Here is a 22,835-nt window from a genome sequence, read left to right on the forward strand (position 1 = left end):
CTCAGACGTTTTGCAGCAGTTCATTGCCCCACAGTTAGAAGAATATCAACCATGGATACTTTTCCAGCAATATGGAGCACCCCCCTCACTGGGGCTTTGATAGAGCGTGATTTCCCGGATGAAACATTTCCGGATCGGTGGATTGGAAGGAACGGCTCCCACTCTCTCCAGACATTACGCCCCTTGACTTTTTTTCTGGGGCTATATCAAAGATAGAGTCTTCGTCACACCAGTTGCTGACGTCGACGAACTGAAGGCTACGATGCAAGCTGCTGTGGGTACTGCGACAGAACACATCTTACGAAACACCTGGCGGGAACTGGAATACCTCCTCGACATTCTCCGAGCTACCAAGGGAGCATACGTTGAGGTTAACTAACATAAGTAGTCTTTAAAAAAAACTACTAACGCTAACCTATGTAACGGCATCAAAATATGTAAATTATTATGTCAAACGGTTATTCTGTAATAAATTGTTATAATCAGGGCAAGACTGGCTCACCCTGTGTATAAAAATTAATGGACTTTCTGTCTCCCTGTTCCTAATTTGCTACACCTTATTCTGATACACTTTCCGATTGAAAAAATACTGTAGATTGCATTCTCCGATGCTGCCACGTTCAAGGAGATAGTAAGATCTTTCAGGTATGCTATTATTTATCTGAAGATAGCGGGAGGAAGTTAGTTAGGGCAGCAGGTCCGATTGTCACGGTCATTAGTATTCCACCATTTCATTTTGCTATCTCATTGACACGATTCTATTAAAACTAACGTACCTAGCCTTCACCTAACATTTCTTTAGTTGTTAATTCACAGCCGGCCGAAGTGGCCGTGCGGTTAAAGGCGCTGCAGTCTGGAACCGCAAGACCGCTACGGTCGCAGGTTCGAATCCTGCCTCGGGCATGGATGTTTGTGATGTCCTTAGGTTAGTTAGGTTTAACTAGTTCTAAGTTCTAGGGGACTAATGACCTCAGCAGTTGAGTCCCATAGTGCTCAGAGCCATTTGAACCATTTTTTTTTTTTTTTTTTTTTTTGTTAATTCACAGGAGAAACATTTATAAATTACTCAAGGTTAATTATTAAAAAACAGTTCAGCTGCATTATTTGCTATTTATGAATGAATATTGTTATTATAAAATGTGTATTTAGTGTATATTAATGATGTATGTGCTCCTTTTAGGCTGTGGCGTAGCTAGGTTGTTTGGCACCCAGTACGGAGATTAACTTGTCATACCCCACCAACCCCAAAATAACATCAAATATTTTTTTTACAGAAACATTTTTTGATAGAAGCTATTACGTAGCACAGTACAATGTTAATTATTTTGCGAACAGTTTTATGAATGGAAACAAGTAAAAAGCATTTTCATAAATAACACATTTTAAACTGATTATTAATGAAGCAGTACAAACAACCATAGATCTTCTTAATGATAGATGACTTTAACATTTAGCTTAGAATCTCTTCGTTCTAATTTTTTGTGCTGCAAATTTTGAAACTGCATTGTCAAAATACATACTTTTAGCTGCACTGTTTTAAACTGACAAAACTGCCAAATTATAGAGTCGTACTTTAGTCATAGTGAACCTAAAATATCCATATTTAGTTTCGATTTTCAAAAACTCCTCTCATATGACGCTAGCGAAACACACAAAGTTAAGAAAAATTATAATGCGTACAGCATGCTCTAAAGGCAAAACCATAAAAATCGGCGGCGCGCCTTATGTGCCTCTTTGCTTGTTCGTCATCAGTTGTCTCGTGAACAGAGCCGACCAACCTATCCTGTATCGTTACTGGTGACGAGAAATGTTGTCTTTACGCTAACATAAGGAAAAGAGAGGAATGGCTGAGCCCAAGCAAAGTAGCAATTCCCCATACAAAGACTTGCGCGCATCACAAAACATAAATGATATGCATCTGGTGGAACAGCGACGACATAGTGTAATACGAATTGCTTCCCCGAGATGTAACCATCACTGCTGACATTTTTAATTGTCGGCAACTGAGACATTTTGCAGACGCAATCCAACAACAACGACCAGGGAAAGTGCGTGAAGTGACGCTACTGTACGACAACGCCCGCCCAAATTATGCTAGACTGACAAAAGACGCTATACAGGTATTGGGATGGGAAGGCATTCCACGCCTACCTTGTTACCTCATCTTGCGCCCTCATATTTTCACCTTTTCAGCTCCATATCGAAAAACCTACAAGGAATTTCCTTTCCGGACGAAAATGCGCTCCGAACATGGCTAAATGAGTTCTTCGCCTAAAAACCACGTGATTTCTGTAGTAGCAGAATCGAAAAGTTACCCCAGCGTTGGCAGACTTGTAAATAGTGAAGGAGAATATATTATTGATGACTAAGGTCTCCGTTAAATGTATCTGTTTTGTTTATTAAACTGTAAGAATTTTCAGGCATTTTGCATCACGAAAAATGAAACACCTTGTCGCCTTCCTTAACGGCTGAGACAAGAAAAAATAATATGTAAAACATATTCGTAAATAATTCCATTTAATTACGTAGAAATGAATTAATGTTTTATTCGTCATCTGTAGACGGCGTCTCGCGGCAGAAGACAATCACTCGCGTTGGTTCACGCACGATAATCAGGGACGCAGACGATATATCGATAAATTTCCTTTAATTTACATCTATGTTCAAGTTCATAGATTACCGGTTTCAGTCTATGATCTGCAGCAAAAAATATGGGAAAAACATAATTACACTCGCAGATTGTCTACAGCTTAAAAACAATAAATAGACCATAATGAAAAGTACTACTGATATACATACGCATTTGTGGGCTTTAAGTAAGAAGTGGCATACCAGAGTTTTATAAGAACAATGTCCTATTTATTGGTGCCATAGTGGCATCGTCGAATTTTAAATGCAGATTCAGCACCAGCGTCGTCAAATATATATAAATAACAGCATATGCACAAGTCATGTCAGTAGCACTACTGTTCAAAACAAGTCGCCGTACAGTAGCCACAGGATGTTCGTGTTGTAAGTTCACCAGATGTCGCTACTGTAGGCATACACTAGTTTTCAGTGATTATTTGAACAGCGTAAAATAAAGGGGGGGATACAATAATTGAACTCTGTAATGAGCTTATAAGGTACAAAAGGCATTACAATAATAAAAAGAAATGGAACACGACAACAGTCAGATAGCTAAAAAGAGGAAGAGTTACGAGACAGTAATTGACATATGCTCAAGTGCCAATATTCTAGATAATGACATAAGTAATAAACACCGTTCATAGTGCAGAAAGTAATATCAAAACTATAAAACAAATAGCTAAAAAACCGCAATGAAAGAAAACATATTGCTGCACATAATCAGCGCCCTCTGTTAGCGCTAACGCCAGAGTTACGCATAGGCGAGAAGTGGTTAGAGGAACGTGACCGCCAGAGGGGCCCTAGTACCCTGCGGCACTCAGTTGCAAGAAAAGAATGATAAAATTCCGTATCAGCGCATGAACAACACTATCTAGTTAAAGAGAAGGAACAAGAAAACACTAGAGTTACGCGTACAGCGTACGAAAACGAAGTAAACAGGTGAGGCACTCTATACTAGGCGAAACTATCAATAAACTATATATACCAGAGGCATACACTACTGGCCATTATAATTGCTACACCACGAAGATGACGTGCTACAGACGCGAAATTTAACCGACAGGAAGAAGATGCTGTGATATGCAAATGATCAGCTTTTCAGAGCATTCACACAAGGTTGGCGCCGGTAGCGACACCTACAATGTGCTGACATACACAAACAGCAGTTGACCGGCGTTGCTAGGTGAAACGTTGTTGTGATGCCTCGTGTAATGAGGAGAAATGCGTACCATCACGTTTCTGACTTTGATAAAGGTCGGATTGTAGCATATCGCGATTGCGGTTTATCGTATCGCGACATTGCTGCTCGCGTTGGTCGAGATCCAATGATTGTTAGCAGAATATGGAATCGGTGGGTTCAGGAGGGTAATACGGAACGCCATGCTGGATCCCAATGGTCTCGTATCACTAGCAGTCGAGATTACAGGCATCTTATCCGCATGGCTGTAACGGATCGTGCAGCCACGTCTCGATCCCTGAGTCAACAGATGGGGACGTTAGCAAGATAACCATCCGCACGAACAGTTCGACGTGTGCAGCAGCATGGACTATCAGCTAGGAGACCGTGGCTGCGGTTACCCTTGACACTGCATCACAGACAGGAGCGCCTACGATAGTGTACTCAACGACGAACCCGAGTGCACGAATGGCAAAACGTCATTTTTTCGGATGAATCCAGATTCTGTTTACAGCATCATGATGGTCGCATCCGTGTTTGGCGACATCGCGGTGAACGCACATTGGACGCGTGTATTCGTCATCGCCATACTGGCGTATCACCCGGCGTGATGGTATGGGTTGTCATTGGTTACACGTCTCGGTTACCTCTTGTTCGCATTGACTGCACTTTGAACAGTGGACGTTACATTTCAGATGTGTTACGACCCGTGGCTATACCCTTCATTCGATCCCTGCGAAACGTAACACTTCAGCAGGATAATGCACGACCGCATGTTGCAGGTCCTGTACGGGACTTTCTGGATACAGAAAATGTTCGATTGCTGCTCTGGCCAGCACATTCTCCAGATCTCTCACCAATTAAAAACGTCTGGTCAATGGTGGACGAGCAACTGGTTCGTCAAAATACGCCAGTCACTACTCGTGAAGAACTGTGGTATCGTGTTGAAGCTGCATGGGCAGCTGTACCTATACACGCCATCCAAGCTCTGTTTGACTCAATGCCCAGTCGTATCAAGGCCGTTATTACGGCCAGAGGTGGTTGTTCTGGGTACTGATTTCTCAGGATCCATGCACCCAAATTGCGTGAAAAGGTAATCACATGTCAGCTCTAGTATAATATGAATACCCGTTTACCATCTGCATTTCTTCTTGGTGTAGCAATTTTAATGGCCAGTAAAACATTAACATGCAAAACTAAGTAGGTATTGGGTACGAAGTCGCTCTACCAGTAAAGCAATTTAGTGGGTTCTTTCTTTTTGCTTTATAAATTTCAAGCTCCTCTAACAAATTAATGGTACGGCCTTTTTCGACTCTGTGGAGAATACACAGAAAATTCTCAATGCTCACTATGGATATATCGATGTTTTGGAAACATCGAGTTTTCGTCCACAAGCATCGAGGTGAGCATCGATGTTTTGAATGGTGATTCATCGCCGATGCGTCGCCGACAGAAGTCCGGAACCATCGACAACGTTCAACAATAGATGATTCATTCCGTTAGTGGACGCTCAGACTGCAACGCATCAAGTCTTGTAATTCGTGCAATGCTACATTTACTGCTGTCCTCTAGATTTTTGTACTTTTGAAGAAGTATGTAAGTAAAATATGAAGTTCATGGGATTATCAAGTTCTTCAATTAGTTTCCACTGAATTATGCGCTGTGATCACTATGATTCTCATTGTTCCAGTTTCCATTGTTCAAGATGTCAAGTTGAGAAGCAATAAAAACCAGGGTTGACCATAAGTATGATGCAGTGAGTGATATTTTCAAAACATAGTTAAAGAGTACTGAAAACTACTGCATCACATACAATATTTGGACATAAACAAATGCTGTACATCACTGAAAAACTGATAGATATATTGTCTCAGTGGAATGTTTCAACTGAAAAAGTTTCAGCTGTCATTGCATAATTGGGACATGGTTGGTGAAAAAACAATTAACCCTTGTTTTGCCCATACGACTATCTTAGTCATAACTAAATTCATTGATGATGCAAAACACTGCACAGAATTGGTAAGTAAGGTCCGAAACATTGTCAAATGTACTAAAGTAAGCCTCAATGCAAGTGACGGGTTATGGAAAAGACAGGTAGAGATGAGACTGAAGGAAAGCCAAGTTAAAAAATGGCACTTGACGTTCACATACGATGGAATTCGCGCTGGTATACGTTAGGACGATCCCTGGGGTTAGTGTACATCGTGGGAGCGATATTATTAATTAGACCTGAGGCTGCCCTAATGGTTTCTAGTACCCAGTTAAGACTGTGTCAAAGAAATGGTGTAATTTCTATGACCATTTAAAAATTTAATAAATGTAATTTCAGGGGACACTTACTAAACAGCAAAGTTAGCCCGTTGACCAGTTGTGTTCAGCACAGAGTCGAAAATGTGATAATTACAAAGAAAGTTTAAAAATGATATAAATAAACTGCCAAGAAGACTCGACAATTTAGAACATTCTGGCAGTTACAACAACTCTTGACCCAAGATTCAAGGTCATGAACTTCAATGATGCCATCTCAGAATCAAAGGTAATTAGTTACAAAATAAATATGTACAGAAATTCAACGTCCTTACAATCAAGGACAACATGTCAGATGATGAGGATAAAGAAGATTCAGAGGCTGACACCTGAAAATACCACAAGCAGTTAGCACATTAAAAATATGAACAACCAGGGATCAACATCTGGTGGAAACATTAGTGAAAATAAGGATAAGACAGCCTCGGATCTACGATGTTTCTGAATCAGGGCAAAAACTTGGTAGTGATGTCCCCTCCCCCATTTCCCACTCGAGCGCTTTTTTTTAAATCGATTTTTTCTTGATCGATTTTTCAAAAATATATTAGTTTTGTGGTGCACATCTTTCTGAAGATGTTGATGTATAAAACATGTGTTGTTGTTGTTGTGGTCTTCAGTCCTGAGACTGGTTTCATGCAGCTCTCCATGCTACTCTATCCTGTGCAAGCTTCTTCATCTCCCAGTACCTACTGCAACCTACATCCTTCTGAATCTGCTTAGTGTATTGATCTCTTGGTCTCCCTCTACGATTTTTAACCTCCACACTGCTCTCCAATACTAAATTTGTGATCCCTTGATGCCTCAAAACATGTCCTACCAACCGATCCCTTCTTCTAGTCAAGTTGTGCCACAAACTTCTCTTCTCCCCAATCCTATTCAATACCTCCTCATTAGTTACGTGATCTACCCACCTTATCTTCAGCATTCTTCTGTAGCACCACATTTCGAAAGCTTCTATTCTCTTCTTGTCCAAACTGGTTATCGTCCATGTTTCACTTCCATACATGGCTACACTCCATACAAATACTTTCAGAAACGACTTCCTGACACTTAAATCTATACTCGATGTTAACAAATTTCTCTTCTTCAGAAACGATTTCCTTGCCATTGCCAGTCTACATTTTATATCCTCTCTACTTCGACCATCATCAGTTATTTTACTCCCTAAATAGCAAAACTCCTTTACTACTTTAAGTGTCTCATTTCCTAATCTAATCCCCTCAGCATCACCCGATTTAATTTGACTACATTCCATTATCCTCGTTTTGCTTTTGTTGATGTTCATCTTATATCCTCCTTTCAAGACACTGTCCATTCCGTTCAACTGCTCTTCCAAGTCCTTTGCTGTCTCTGACAGAATTATAATGTCATCGGCGAACCTCAAAGTTTTTACTTCTTCTCCATGAATTTTAATACCTACTCCGAATTTTTCTTTTGTTTCCTTTACTGCTTGCTCAATATACAGATTGAACAACATCGGGGAGAGGCTACAACCCTGTCTTACTCCCTTCACAACCACTGCTTCCCTTTCATGTCCCTCGACTCTTATAACTGCCATCTGGTTTCTGTACAAATTGTAAATAGCCTTTCGCTCCCTGTATTTTACCCCTGCCACCTTCAGAATTTGAAAGAGAGTATTCCAGTTAACGTTGTCAAAAGCTTTCTCTAAGTCTACAAATGCTAGAAACGTAGGTTTGCCTTTTCTTAATCTTTCTTCCAAGATAAGTCGTAAGGTTAGTATTGCCTCACGTGTTCCAACATTTCTACAGAATCCAAACTGATCTTCCCCGAGGTCCGCTTCTACCAGTTTTTCCATTCGTCTCTAAAGAATTCGCGTTAGTATTTTGCAGCTGTGACTTATTAAACTGATAGTTCGCTAATTTTCACATCTGTCAACACCTGCTTTCTTTGGGATTGGAATTATTATATTCTTCTTGAAGTCTGTGGGTATTTCGCCTGTCTCATACATCTTGCTCACCAGATGGTAGAGTTTTGTCATGACTGGCTCTCCCAAGGCCATCAGTAGTTCTAATGGAATGTTGTCTACTCCCGGGGCCTTGTTTCGACTCAGGTCTTTCAGTGCTCTGTCAAACTCTTCACACAGTATCATATCTTCCATTTCATCTTCATCTACATCCTCTTCCATTTCCATAATATATCTTACCCCTAGTGAGACAAGCCTCTACATCCTTACATTTGTCCTCTAGCCGTCCCTGCTTAGCCATTTTGCACTTCCTGTCGATCTCATTTTTGAGACGTTTGTATTCCGTTTTGCCTGCTTCATTTACTGCATTTTTATATTTTCTCCTTTCATCAATTAAATTCAATATTTCTTCTGTTACCCAAGGATTTCTATTAGCCCTCGTCTGTTTACCTACTTGATCCTCTGCTGCCTTCACTACTTCATCCCTCAGAGCTACCCATTCTTCTTCTACTGTATTTCTTTCCCCCATTCCTGTCAATTGTTCCCTTATGCTCTCCCTGAAACTCTGTACAACCTCTGGTTCTTTCAGTTTATCCAGGTCCCATCTCCTTAAATTCCCGCCTTTTTGCAGTTTCTTCAGTTTCAATCTGCAGCTCATAACCAATAGATTGTGGTCAGAATCCACATCTGCCCCTGGAAATGTCTTACAATTTAAAACCTGGTTCCTAAATCTCTGTCTTACCATTATGTAATCTATCTGATACCTTTTAGAATCTCCAGGATTCTTCCAGGTATACAACCTTCTTTCATGATTCTTGAACCAAGTGTTAGCTATGATTAAGTTATGCTCTGTGCAAAATAACATGTATGTTCGAGGAAATGTAAGACATGTTATTTGGTCTTACGTGTGCCAAAGTGCAGTGCTGCGCCTCTTCACACAGCGTTCTTCTGTCGTACGTCACTATATTTTGCTCTGTGGAATTCGAACGTGTATATTTCGTAATGGAAGCCATCACACCTACCTTCAGGACAGTGTAAATTAAAATGTCGTGTGGTGCCTGTCCTACTTTCAGTTGACGAGTGTGCACGTCACTATATTTTGCTCTGTGGCATTCGAACGTGTATATTTCGTAATGGAAGCCATCACACCTACATTCAGGACAGTGTAAATTAAAATGTCATGTGGTGCCTCTCCTGCTTTCAGATAACCAGTTTTACGTCCTGTCTCCCTGGAAAAAGAAACCGCTACTAATACTGGGTGGGACTATTTGTGACTAGGAGAATAAGAACTCTTCAGTAAATTTGCACTCTTAATTGCCTATTAGCTAATAACTTTCTCTTCTGAGTGATATAAAATTAAAGGTACCATAAAACGAGTAAAGATAGGACACATTTCTTCAATCCTTAGGTCCTAGCATTTTTTTCCCCTCTCTAATCTTGTTGTGGCTTTACACCCTCGGGCCTTCTTCTCTGCGAAAGAATCTATTACCTAACCAAAGTTCGTTAAACATTTTGCTACATGAAAAATCAAAATGTCGTTGTCTAACACTGAAGAAGTTGTTAATAGGTATTACACCCAAGACTCGTGAGGTTTCTATTTGATTATGCCTATTTTTCCACTGTCTGCTATAAAAAAAGGAAATAGGCCTTCCTAATATTGCAGCAACTGTAACATACGCCAAATAAGCGAGAGTGTTTTGGCAAAAATGCTCATTTTCATCTACCTCATTCACATAAATAACACCACAGAATATAATTGACAAAGTACTAATATCAAATGCCTATTACGCTCACTACAAGCAAAAAGTTTTATGTTAGAAAATCTTCCACATTTCGTTCATATACTCCACTTTCTCAAGCACGCTATCGAAAAGTAGTAGTAGTAGTAGTAGTAGTACGAAATTTTTTTATAAATTTGGTGTCGTCACATTCTTTCACATAATTTGTGTGATGTCCCCGTTCCTTTCTCTTCCTCGTTCTAACAAACAATCTTGGCATCACTAATTCTGTAACTATTGTTGTCACTGTCAAAACTTATTCCCCAGTTAACTCTGCTAGAATCACGGGTTCAGTCCTCCTGCATTTATTCTCCAGTTAGGCGTTATTATGTGTTCGTACAACGCGTTTTCCCCACTATTCCGAGAATAGAATTTCAGTGGCTGCTAATTGGGGACTGTACAACCGGCCTTAGTAATGTAGCGATCTGGCAAAAATTTTCTGTCAAAATTTCATTTTCTTGGTTACACCAAGAAGATAATGTATAATCATTCTTACCTGTTATTCCTGTTGGTCGTTCATTTCCACTCTGTTAGTCTAAATCCATGGGTTTCACTAATAATTATAACAACGCTGATCATTCGCACACCCAATCAACCACATAAACAAACAGCGATTGGCATTCTCTCGTTCACGTTTATTTGGCTCAGCTCATATAGCCCCGTCCCCTTTTGTCTGCAGAAAAAGTTTTTTGTTTCTTGATGCGACAGGTATTCCGCGGACCGAGACATCACGTTCCCTATGCATGCATTCAAAAATCAACTTATGATTTCGTTCAGAAATTTCAGAGTGCTTTGCAGAGTATGTATGTAGATGTATAAATGTTCTGCTTAACCATGGTAGGGTACTCATTCTGAAATATGATGTTTCTCTAAAGCCATGTGAATGATAATGGATACAAGACTGAACACAATCAGACCTCTCCTGCCGTTTATTGTGTCCTTGCTGAGATTGGATGCATAGTAACATGAATAGTCCATGAAGGTAGGTCAAGAATTTCTGGCACACCTGACTTCAGTGAATGCATTTTTCAGCAGATTGTCGAAGAAGATACAGGTACTACTAATATGTGTAGTACCACTTTGAGACTAATTCATGGACAGTTCCTGTACCTTCATCATATTCAATATCTGCAGTCTCTTCCTGCTGCCAGTAACTGACAATGATTATTTCCATTGACTGCAAGCCACTATTTGTATTTTCAGTCTTGTTTACACATTACATAATATTAGAAGAGATAGGACAATAAATTTTCATTAACATTTGTCATAAGTGGATGAAAATCATTCTGTTACAGTTTTGATTCTGGTTAATGTTAAGAATCAGTGAAGCATAAATGCCAAAAATATACTGACTACTATGGTTTTACTTCATTTTGCCTCTTGCCTGTCTTATTGTAACATGAAAGTGTGATCATTGGAAAATATAGTTTAAATGTAGTTTAATGTAAATAAAAAATGCATAGATACAATAGAAAAAAGTTCTGGGTGGAGTACAAAGATCACCATATAGTCAATGTGCTGAATGGTTGACAGGCTCATAATAATAAGACTGAAGTAGTTGCTGACCTTACACACAGTGTCCACCTTCAGAGTTCACTGACCCAGTATAGACATGTTTGTGGACTAGATTTACTGGCCTCAGTCTCTGCTGACCACTGCTCTTACTGTCCACCATCACCATCTCTGTCTCCATGCCTCCAACTTCATTCCAGTAATGTACACTCACTCCTTTCTCTCCATGGCCTCCCTCTTTCTCTGTCCCCTTTCCCTCTAATTCCCTCCCTCTTTCTCTGTCCCCTTTCCCTCTAATTCCTTTCAATTCATTCTGCACCTTATACAACATCCCTGCATACATGAGACATGTTCACCAGTGCCACATTCGTACCCCATTGCCTTGCTGCCTGTACATCCCCCCCACCTTCCCACCACAGTGGTAGCTGTCAGCTTCCCTTCTCTCCATGCTTTCTTTTGTTACTTACCTTATCCAGCACCACCTGCCATTCTACTCTGGGTAGGATAATGTAACTGCTGTGACTACATAGCCACGTATATATATATATATATATATATATATATATATATATATATATATATATATATATAATGTGTGTGTGTGTGTGGGTGGGTGGCGGGGGGGGGGGGGGGGGGGGTTGTCAGTCTTAATAATGATGTGTTATCAAGAGACTTATGAATAAGATAACTTACAAATAATTTCCTTGTGTAAAGCGCTTTAAATTTATAATTTGTACATTGTTCATATTCTACATTTTTTTTAAAAAGTATCACACTTATAGTGTATTATTTTTTAATATTTCTGTTTCTGTTTACAAACAGCAAGGTTTGCTGAACCACTACAAGCCCAGAACCAACGAAGCTGCTGTATCACGGTGTGTTATACTTGTGGGAGCTGTATCAGCATTAATATTTCTACTTCTTTTCATCATACGTCTCTGCAGTTAGCAATTTGAAGAATTAAATATTCAGTAATCTGCAGAGAATTAATGACCAGCTCTGTAAGACCAGTGCATAGTGTGTACCTCAGGGCAGTCTGTTCAGTCTGTTACATTGTTGTTGTTACTGAATGAAAGGTATTCCTTTTACTCATGATAGACACTATATATTTGGAAAAAAGAACTGATAAGTACAAAATAAGATTCAACAAGAGTGATAAACTTGTAATATTGAAAGGTGTTACTCGGTAATTTATAGTGATGTACATACAGACAGATATCTTCCTACAATAAGATAATCACACAATACTTAAATGTTACCAACAATATCAACTACTGTGTGGCACAAAAAATACTGTGGGAAAAAAGCACAAACTATCAAACAGAACCAATATAATTTATGTCAGACCTTTCATGCACCCACTGAAAAATTTTGTACACACATTTAAATACTGATGCAAAAAATCTGGAGTCTGTTGGATAGTATTGAATGAGAAAAGATCTGATAAAGATTTTTATTTCTTGATTCTGGTGCATCACATTTATTACCATACTCCGAAATGTTGACTTTCCACAGTGATGATTGTTGCCATTTTATTACTCATGTGTAAGGACTCAAAACAATTCCACCAATTTTCTTAAGTTCTTTTTTTAGTATTTAAGTGTTATTATAAAAAATCCATTTGTCAACTGAATTTATTACCTTTGTTTTGTAACAGAATCTTTAATGTAATGGAACTAATTTTGTTTCTATAAAAATAATCACCAAAAACCCTTCTTCCATTAATATTTTAGCAAAATATTTGTTGAGTATCATAAATATTCAACATTGTTATTAGGATTATTACAATAAATATACATTTTCTTTTTGCTCCATAAATCATTATTTCCGAATGATTACAAATGGAAAACCTTAAGGGTTATGCTGTGACTCACAAACACACTTGGACAAATAAAAGTTGTACTTACTGATTTCTAGTAATTCTTTTTAGGTAATACAGAAACAGGACCTATGAGCAATGAAGAAGTTGTCACATGTAGATGTGACATAATAGTCCAAGTAGGCAATGATATGCCAAAAAATTATGAATAGCGTAAGAACTCAAATAACAGAAGCAATTTCACACCAGTCCTTAATAATCACTGTCTAAGCTTAGGTTTCCATTTGCTTGCATTAAAAGACTGTATATGAAAATGGGATACTTCTAGCTGGAAAGAGTTCTTATGAATTGACTACTGTGAGGAAGCTTATAAGGTATCAACAGTAAGTATACCAATGAAACAAATATTGTTATTTGACCTTTTGCATTAATCCTTTGTAAATATATTTTGTTAATAATTTGGAAATATCTGAAAGATGTCAACTAAATGTGCCAAAGCATATGCAAGGTTTCCAGCAGCCTAGAAGTGAGTTTCTGTGTATGTCAATCGGAACTCTTGCCAATGCCAGACATTTATTACGTAATACAGCTTCTACTACGAAGTAAATGGTCATGTACACAGAACAAAGTTTGGATTTATTATCCAACTTAGAATGTGAACATTTAACAGCTTGTACATTAGGCATATAAACATGGCAGTTCTATCTCTACCCACTCCTTTGCTCTCTAAAACATCCATACAGAGAACTTCTTGAATTGTTATGTAGCCCAAGCACTTCACCATGGAGGGGCTCCATGGCGGACTGCATGTGCTGCAGACTCCAAGGAATTACTGGTGATGACATAAGCATGTTGAATGGAAGTTGTGATGCAACACTCCAGGAGAATTTAGCACATAAAATAACAAATAAATGAACCCAAAATCATAGTAATACATTAACTAATAATACCTAAAATTATCTGAAACCGTTATTTTTGAAACTATTTATAGTTATTCAATTACACCTATATCCAAAGTTACAGATTTCTACTCATTTCTCCCTAATTTATTAAACACGCCTGCTTCCTTACACAAATTTACTATAAATGCATAGCATTTCCTTACTTATTGCCTAGATTTGACATTGAGAGGTCAGTGGGAGTCAAACATGTCTTTAACAGGTTGAAGAAGACAGTTCCAACATCTCACAGAGCTTGATCAAGGCCATAAAGACGGATCTTCTTTCCATGATATTGCAGAAAGATTTGGCAGTGACACAACCAAAGATTATTATTGTTGGAAATAATGATATGTGAAAGTCACTATCTCAAGAATTCCCATGAGTTGCTGCACATCGGCCACTACTGAGAGGGAAGACTGCTGTATTTGTGGTATGACTGTGTTGTACCATAAAGCATCTGCAAAAGCCATTAGAGTTTCTTCTGACTCCGTAATGACACCATGAAATGTATCCAGCTGCTTAATTGAGGGACAGCTTTTAGACAGATACCCTGCAGTGTCCACTCCAATCAAAATCAGTTCCACCTGCAACTTCAGGAGTGTAAAGCTAGAGCTTATTCGAGGGGAGATTAAAAATCTGTTGTGTTCTCAGGTGAGAGTCATTTCTGTCTTGACTCTAATGGCAGGCAATGATGCAACCAGCCTGTTGCTGATGTAGAGACACTAGACCTAAACAAGGAGTTATGGTCTGGGACCTATTTCCTACAATAGCAGAAGCATTATAATTGTTATTCCAAGAACCTTGTATTCATATGTAAGACTTACAATTGACCTAATTGTGTTGCCATTAATTTCCATTACTCAGGGCAGTGTTTCTCAGCGGGGTAACAGATGTCCACATACCTGCTGCTGTCACTCAGCATGCACTACATTTAGTCAACCAGTTGCTTTGGCCCATGAAATCATCAGATATTTCTCCCATTGAGCACTTATATTATGGGATGATAAATCCAGTATAACCAGTACCATGTGCTGATCTGATTGCCCAAGCACAACAAATGTGAAAGATCAACCCACAAAATGACATACAGCATCTGTGACACACTCTTGACTACCCTGTAATTAAATAACATAGCTCTAATTTTATTCTCTTGTCAATGGGTTAAAACTCAGATTCACTGCAGTTATATTTGTTTCAGTCTGCACTCATTTCTGCATCTTTGAAGAAGCTTATAGTATTCTTACATTTCAAATATCGTAAGTGGCACTATTTTCTTCTTTTACTTTCAGTGTATTAATCAAGACCAAAATAAACTTTACATCAGTCTTGAAAGACAGCACTGAACAATGACTGATCTAGGACTAATTTATGTCGTATCTGCCACATCATCTGAAATGATGATAGGGTAATCAAGAAATAGTTTTACTTTATTGGAAAGTTAATTTTTACAAAATTGCAATTAAAATTTTAAAGATTTGGAAAAGTTACACAAAACAAATTATAGTGAGATATGTGTCATCTCTTACTATTGTAATATTTCTGAAGATTTTATGAGCTTGTGAGGAATCATACCAGTGAAACTCCTATTTTATGTTTTAGTGCAATCCAGACCTCACAAACACAAAATTGAAGAAAATACAGAACTGAGAAAAATATGAACAAAAACACATGCATCTGGCATATACCATTAAAAATAGCAATCTTCTCCAATACTTTGTATAAAATCTGTCTAAGTGAAGGAAATTAAATGTACGATACAACGTTTATGCAATGATTTGTGGTAATGAATTTCATCAGTTCTTAAAAAATCGCATATGTGGAACAAGTAAAAACTCATCAAAAGGTTGAAATTGGTATCTGGATACAAAGTGGTGTCTATATACCTCTCAGGATCCTTAGGAAACCTAAAAAAGACAGCTTTGGTGTCTTCTTCCTGTTGTTGCTGCAATTTATTGCGCTACAAACGCTCCCGCTAGTAAAAACCATTGTAGAAATCAAAATAAACAAGCACTATTCGCTTTCATGATCGCGCTGAACTCACAGTTTAAGTTACTGGGCGCTTGGAGCGCTGCTGGCGCTGTAGGCTACAAAATCGAGGCGAAGTGTCGCGACTGTTGTGTTAGACTGTGGTGTCTATAAAGAAAAGATGGGAGGATTAAAACCATTCTAATTTGAAAGGCGAATATAATCATCATCAAAGACAACAAAACAGGAAAAGGTAATTCATTCTTTTAAAATCGTGACACTTCACATTGGACATTATATATGTTTAAGTTTTACCAGCAAGATTTACATCCTGTGGCTAAAATAATTTCATAAGCTTGCATCGAATTTATAATAACACAGATCAAAACCATGACGAGCGACATTGCCACCTTTTCTCAAAAGTAACATTTAATAGCCCAGACATTAATTTATTCTCACTACAGTGATTAAGGATCTTCTGCCATTTTCATTCCCCTCCCGTTTTTTCTTTGAGATTGTGCAGAACCATCAATACTACATCATCGATCACCGCAGCTGTGGAGTCCCGGGATCGACATCGCCGAGATTCAGAAGACTTCTTCCCCCAACGAATCCCTATTGCTGGAGATACAAAAATAAGAATAATAATAATTACACTCCTGGAAATTGAAATAAGAACACCGTGAATTCATTGTCCCAGGAAGGGGAAACTTTATTGACACATTCCTGGGGTCAGATACATCACATGATCACACTGACAGAACCACAGGCACATAGACACAGGCAACAGAGCATGCACAATGCCGGCACTAGTACAGTGTATATCCACCTTTCGCAGCAATGCAGGCTGCTATTCTCCCATGGAGACGATCGTAGAGATGCTGGATGTAGTCCTGTGGAACGGCTTGCCATGCCATTTCCACCTGGCGCCTCAGTTGGACCAGCGTTCGTGCTGGACGTGCAGACCGCGTGAGACGACACTTCATCCAGTCCCAAACATGCTCAATGGGGGACAGATCCGGAGATCTTGCTGGCCAGGGTAGCTGACTTACACGTTCTAGAGCACGTTGGGTGGCACGGGATACATGCGGACGTGCATTGTCCTGTTGGAACAGCAAGTTCCCTTGCCGGTCTAGGAATGGTAGAACGATGGGTTCGATGACGGTTTGGATGTACCGTGCACTATTCAGTGTCCCCTCGACGATCACCAGTGGTGTACGGCCAGTGTAGGAGATCGCTCCCCACACCATGATGCCGGGTGTTGGCCCTGTGTGCCTCGGTCGTATGCAGTCCTGATTGTGGCGCTCACTTGCACGGCGCCAAACACGCATACGACCATCATTGGCACCAAGGCAGAAGCGACTCTCATCGCTGAAGACGACACGTCTCCATTCGTCCCTCCATTCACGCCTGTCGCGACACCACTGGAGGCGGGCTGCACGATGTTGGGGCGTGAGCGGAAGACGGCCTAACGGTGTGCGGGACCGTAGCCCAGCTTCATGGAGACGGTTGCGAATGGTCCTCGCCGATACCCCAGGAGCAACAGTGTCCCTAATTTGCTGGGAAGTGGCGGTGCGGTCCCCTACGGCACTGCGTAGGATCCTACGGTCTTGGCGTGCATCCGTGCGTCGCTGCGGTCCGGTCCCAGATCGACGGGCACGTGCACCTTCCGCCGACCACTGGCGACAACATCGATGTACTGTGGAGACCTCACGCCCCACGTGTTGAGCAATTCGGCGGTACGTCCACCCGGCCTCCCCCATGCCCACTATACGCCCTCGCTCAAAGTCCGTCAACTGCACATACGGTTCACGTCCACGCTGTCGCGGCATGCTACCAGTGTTAAAGACTGCGATGGAGCTCCGTATGCCATGGCAAACTGGCTGACACTGACGGCGGCGGTGCACAAACGCTGCGCAGCTAGCGCCATTCGACGGCCAACACCGCGGTTCCTGGTGTGTCCGCTGTGCCGTGCGTGTGATCATTGCTTGTACAGCCCTCTCGCAGTGTCCGGAGCAAGTATGGTGGGTCTGACACACCGGTGTCAATGTGTTCTTTTTTCCATTTCCAGGAGTGTATTATTTTTGGAGAATCTTCAAGATTTTTCTTAGGAAAAGTCCTGCAATTAACTTCTTGTTTTTTTCATTTTTTTTATCAGCACAAACGTCCAGTACAGTACACATTCATACAAGAAAGAATTAGTATATAACTTCAATTAACTTGGGGACGGGATATTATGAAATGCGTACAATTTACACAGTTTTCCTACAAGAATCATGCTGGCCCCCCTACTTCAGCTTTCGAGTCGCTTTCCAGTTGCCATGCCATTTCACTCCCACACTATGATGTACCTGTTGTCTGTATCACAGTAGAACTGTGTTTGCAGAAAACCCAGAAGATTGGCATTCAGTTTAATTCATGCTGTGAACTTTGCAACTAGGGTATGTTAATACTCTGAGACTACTATTGATAATATTTCTGTTGACAAATCTAGAGAAAAATGTCATATCATAAAACCAATAGTAAATGGTCTCTCTGATCATGAGATACAGCATCTTAGGTTAAATACTGAAATTTGTCAGGATATGACAGCCATTAAATCTGAGTACAGTAGGGTAATAAATCAGTCAAAAATCAAGAATTTTAGAAGATTGCTTGAAGACATGAACTGGGCAGATGTTTGCAATACTTCTGACTCGATTGGGAAATAGAAAGCACTCCTTTGTAAAATTATTTCCTCATTTGAATTTTTTTCCCCTAAAGGTAACTGAAATCAAACATGTCTAAAAATAAACCATGAATTACACAAGGAATAAAGGTATCGTGTGCGACTGTATCTACTGTCTAGGAGCACATCTGATGTTAGCACTGTAATGAGTTACAAATAATACTGCAAAATATTGAAGGAAGTAATCTGGAAATCTAAGCAGCTTTATTATAAGAAAAGCATTATTACATCAGGCAACAAAATGAAAATTATATGGGACGTAGTGAAGCCAGAGACCAGGTGGGGCTAGAAAAGAAGAGGAATAGATAGCCCTAAAAATAAATGAGACACTGGTAACAAGTGCATGTAGTGTTGAAAAGCTGTTAAACGAAAACTTTATTTCCATTACTGACAGCTTGGGGTTATGAGGTTCAGTAACGAGTACAATAGCATATCTAAGCTCAGACTCTACAAATAACTTCAGTAAAATGGAAATGGCACTCACTTCTCCCAAAGAAGTAGCATCCATCATAAAATACTTAAAATTATAGTGGATATGATAACATACCAACGAAGTTAATCAAGAAGTAATCATGTGAGTTGTGTTCTATCCTAAGTTATTTGTGCAATCAATCTCTTATCAGCAGAACATTTCCTGATTGGCTATAATATTCTGAAGTTAATCCTCTTTAGAAGAAGGAGGATAGAGAGATACCATCAAACTATCGACCATTTCACTTTTTCCAGCTTCATCAAAAACGTTTGAAAAGGTCGTGTTCAGACATCTTCTTAAACATCTGACGATAAATAATACATTGTCCAGGTCATAGTTTGGGTTCCTTAAGGGTTTCGATATAGAGAAGGCTATTTACACATATAGTGAAAATGTTGAAGATGTACTTAATTCCTTAAATAACAAATTAGAGGCTATTGGCATTTCCTTTGACCTGTCAAAAGACTTTGAGTGTGTGAATCACAGCAATCTCTTAAGAAAATTTGAATACTATAGTATCACTGGCAGTGTTACAAAATGGTTGAAGTCTTAACTAACTAAGAGGAAACAAAGGGCGTCATTGCAAAATAGCTGTGGAGAAAGCAATCTGTCTTCATCTCATTGGGAACTAATAACATGTGATGCTTCTCAAGGTTCCATCTAGGGTCCATTGCATTGTCCTGTGTACATTAACGACCTCTCATCTGTTACAGAGGCAGATGCTAAATTTGTTATATTTGCAGATGATACAAACATTTCAATAAATAGCATGTCAAGTGCAGATTTAGAAATGGCTTCTAATCAAATTTTCACTGGCATTTATAAATGGTTTAATGCTTACTCACTGTCATTAAACTTCAAAATGGCCTGCTATAGGCAGTTTGGAATCTGTAAGACATCTCCTTCCAGCTTCTGTGTAAAATAATATGAAGACATGCATATAGAAGAGGTTGACAGTATTAAGTTTCTGGGATTAAAACTCAGCAATAAAGTCAGTTGGGAAGGGCATACCACAGAATTGCTGAAGCATCTAAACAATTCTGTAAGTACAATGTTAATGATCTCATATGTAGGAAATATTAATAAAAAAGACTTGCATACTTTGGCTACTATCGTTCTATTACATCATATGGGATCATATTTTGGAGTAATCTGTCAAACAATGCAAAAGTTTTTATTGTGAAAAAGCATGTGATAAGACATATTTGTGGTGTAAATTCAAGTACACCATGTTCAAGGAACTGGGTATTCTAAGCACTGCTTTTCAGTATACTTATTTCCTGATGAAATTTGTCTCAAATAATATGTCTCTATTTCCAACCAATAGCTCAACACACAGTATCACTACTGGAAATAAGAACGATCTACATAAGGAACTAAAATCATTTACCTTAGTCCAAAAAGTGATCCAATACTCAGGAACACATATTTTCAATTAATTGCCAGCAAACACTAAAATCTTGGTTTCAGATAAATCTCAGTTTAACCAGAGTTTGGAAGACTTATCTTAACAGGGACTCTTTGACCAGAGTAAGGAAAAATGTCTGTTAGATTTCACTTGGTCACAACAGTCAAGATTTTGTAAATTTATTGAAACTGCATTACTGTGTTTCATTCAGACAGTGTATTAATTCTCTAAACATTAGCAGTTCCAGTTTACTGTAATATATTCACATACCTTGACAGTCTCATGTATAAGTGAGTATTATATTCAAATGTTATATTGTTTTTACTTTACACTTTCTGACATGTCCCACACCCATGACAATCATCTCATTTCTGGGTCTATGGAACGAATACTAAATCTAATCTAATCTGATCTTCTGACGATGTACGACTCCTGTCACACAATGGTCTCAGCATAGGATCACATGTGTAGCTTACTTTCTGAAGCCCATACATATGCAGCACACAGTTTAATATGAATGGTGTTGTTAAGTATAAATTATATGTACAAGTCTGAATATAGCACAAAATTATAGGAGAAGAGACTAATAGGGTACTCTTTTTATTTCAGTTATGTATATTTGAGGATTTCCAGTTTATCATCTAATGTCAGCTGGCACCCTTTTGCACTAGGTATAAAACTCTATATGAACCCTAGAAAGGGGTGCACAGTTAGCATGTAATTTTTTTCTGGTATTATAGTTTAGAATTTCACAGTTCTTCATGACTAAATGCAAATACCATTAGAGTGTAAATCTGTTTTTATGTGAGTGTAAGACTCTCAGAACATGCTTCTGCAATATTTTCTCTTATCAACTACACATAATATTCTTATAACACTTTTTTAATAGTAGCTACATTGCCCCAAATGAATCAGACACAGGGTAGTGTTGAGTGAAAGTATGCAAACTGTGCTAGCAACCCCACCTGCAGGTCAACACAGTGAGAGGAATGAGTGCAAAGCAGGTTGAACTAACTTTTGTGTTGCTTTGTCTATGTGCAAGTGCCCCCTGAGTTTGTTATTCAACTCGGTGCCAAGAAACATCACACATGTAGTTGCGTCTGCATGTGCTCAGTCATCGCTACTTTGGTACCTGTGAGATATCCATGTACTTCCAAAGAAATAAAAATAAGTGCTAAGCTGTTTGCTGAGTACCAGTTGTAAACTTGTTCCTTTATTCTCCTGGTCCATCTCTTTATCAGTATAATTAAGTCGTCATCAAAATTCAAATCTTTTGAAGAGTCATCCATTGTCACTCATAAATCATTTATTCAGGTCAGTAACAGGAGTGGGTCATGTACTAACTCTTTTACTTAATGTTTCCTCAATCTGAATTTAGTTTTATTTTTGTGGTATCATTTAATATTGTGACACTTCTTTTTCGACTGTCAAGATATTACTTGATCTGTGCAAGGGCATTTACTTTATCACATTTTAATTTCTCTATGGTACTGTTAAGTGGAGTGACTTTGAACATTTTAAATTCATTTTTTGTAAATTAAACAGAAACTTCTGAAGAAACATGAAACTTTTTGAGAAGATGCAAGAGGTGTTGCTGAATATGATTAAGCATATTATTTATTTTTATCCCCCACACTTTAAATTTTTCACAGTTCAATTTCACCCCATGGGTTGGGGTCACTTTGACCATGGAAACGTTTGCCTATTCTGTGGGAGTCATGTCAATTACTGTTAAATGACACCTCTATCATATGAAACAGCATGGTATTTCCTATATAAATATAGTTTTGGAAGTAACTTATTGAAAAAAATTTGAGTAGTTTTTATGAGTTTTCTTTAATCACCTGAAACTGTTTGTATGATTACAGCTTAATTTTGCTAGTAATGGAAATGGGTGCTGAGCTAGTTACGAAATAAGAAAATTATTTAAAACAGGTCTTTCCAAAACAGTCCGATTTTAATAAAAGTAATGAAAAGAAGTTATTGCATTTTAAAGAAATACATCTCTAAACACTCTACAGGTAAGGAAATTGCCACGGAACAGTGTCCACTCTAGCAGATGTCATAGACATCGAATTTAAACTCAAAATGAGTCATTCACCTTCTATCTACCTTAGAATCAGGTAGAATCTACAAATGCCATCTTTCTCAAAACCTGACACTTTGGGAACATAGG

General features: G+C 38.8%; 1 protein-coding gene across 1 annotated transcript in view; it reads left to right on the plus strand.

Annotated features, from left to right (window-relative positions):
• Positions 1-13,130, plus strand: part of LOC124595272 (bcl-2-related ovarian killer protein) — a 366,462-nt gene extending 353,332 nt beyond the window's left edge. Inside the window, exon 6 of the mRNA XM_047133947.1 lies at positions 12,149-13,130. Within this exon, the coding sequence (XP_046989903.1) occupies positions 12,149-12,274 (126 nt within the window). The 3' untranslated portion in view covers positions 12,275-13,130. The remainder of the gene's footprint in view (positions 1-12,148) is intronic.
• Positions 13,131-22,835: the final 9,705 nt, after the last annotated feature.

The sequence above is a fragment of the Schistocerca americana genome, chromosome 2 (genome assembly GCF_021461395.2).
Source record: "Schistocerca americana isolate TAMUIC-IGC-003095 chromosome 2, iqSchAmer2.1, whole genome shotgun sequence".
NCBI lineage: Eukaryota > Metazoa > Arthropoda > Insecta > Orthoptera > Acrididae > Schistocerca > Schistocerca americana.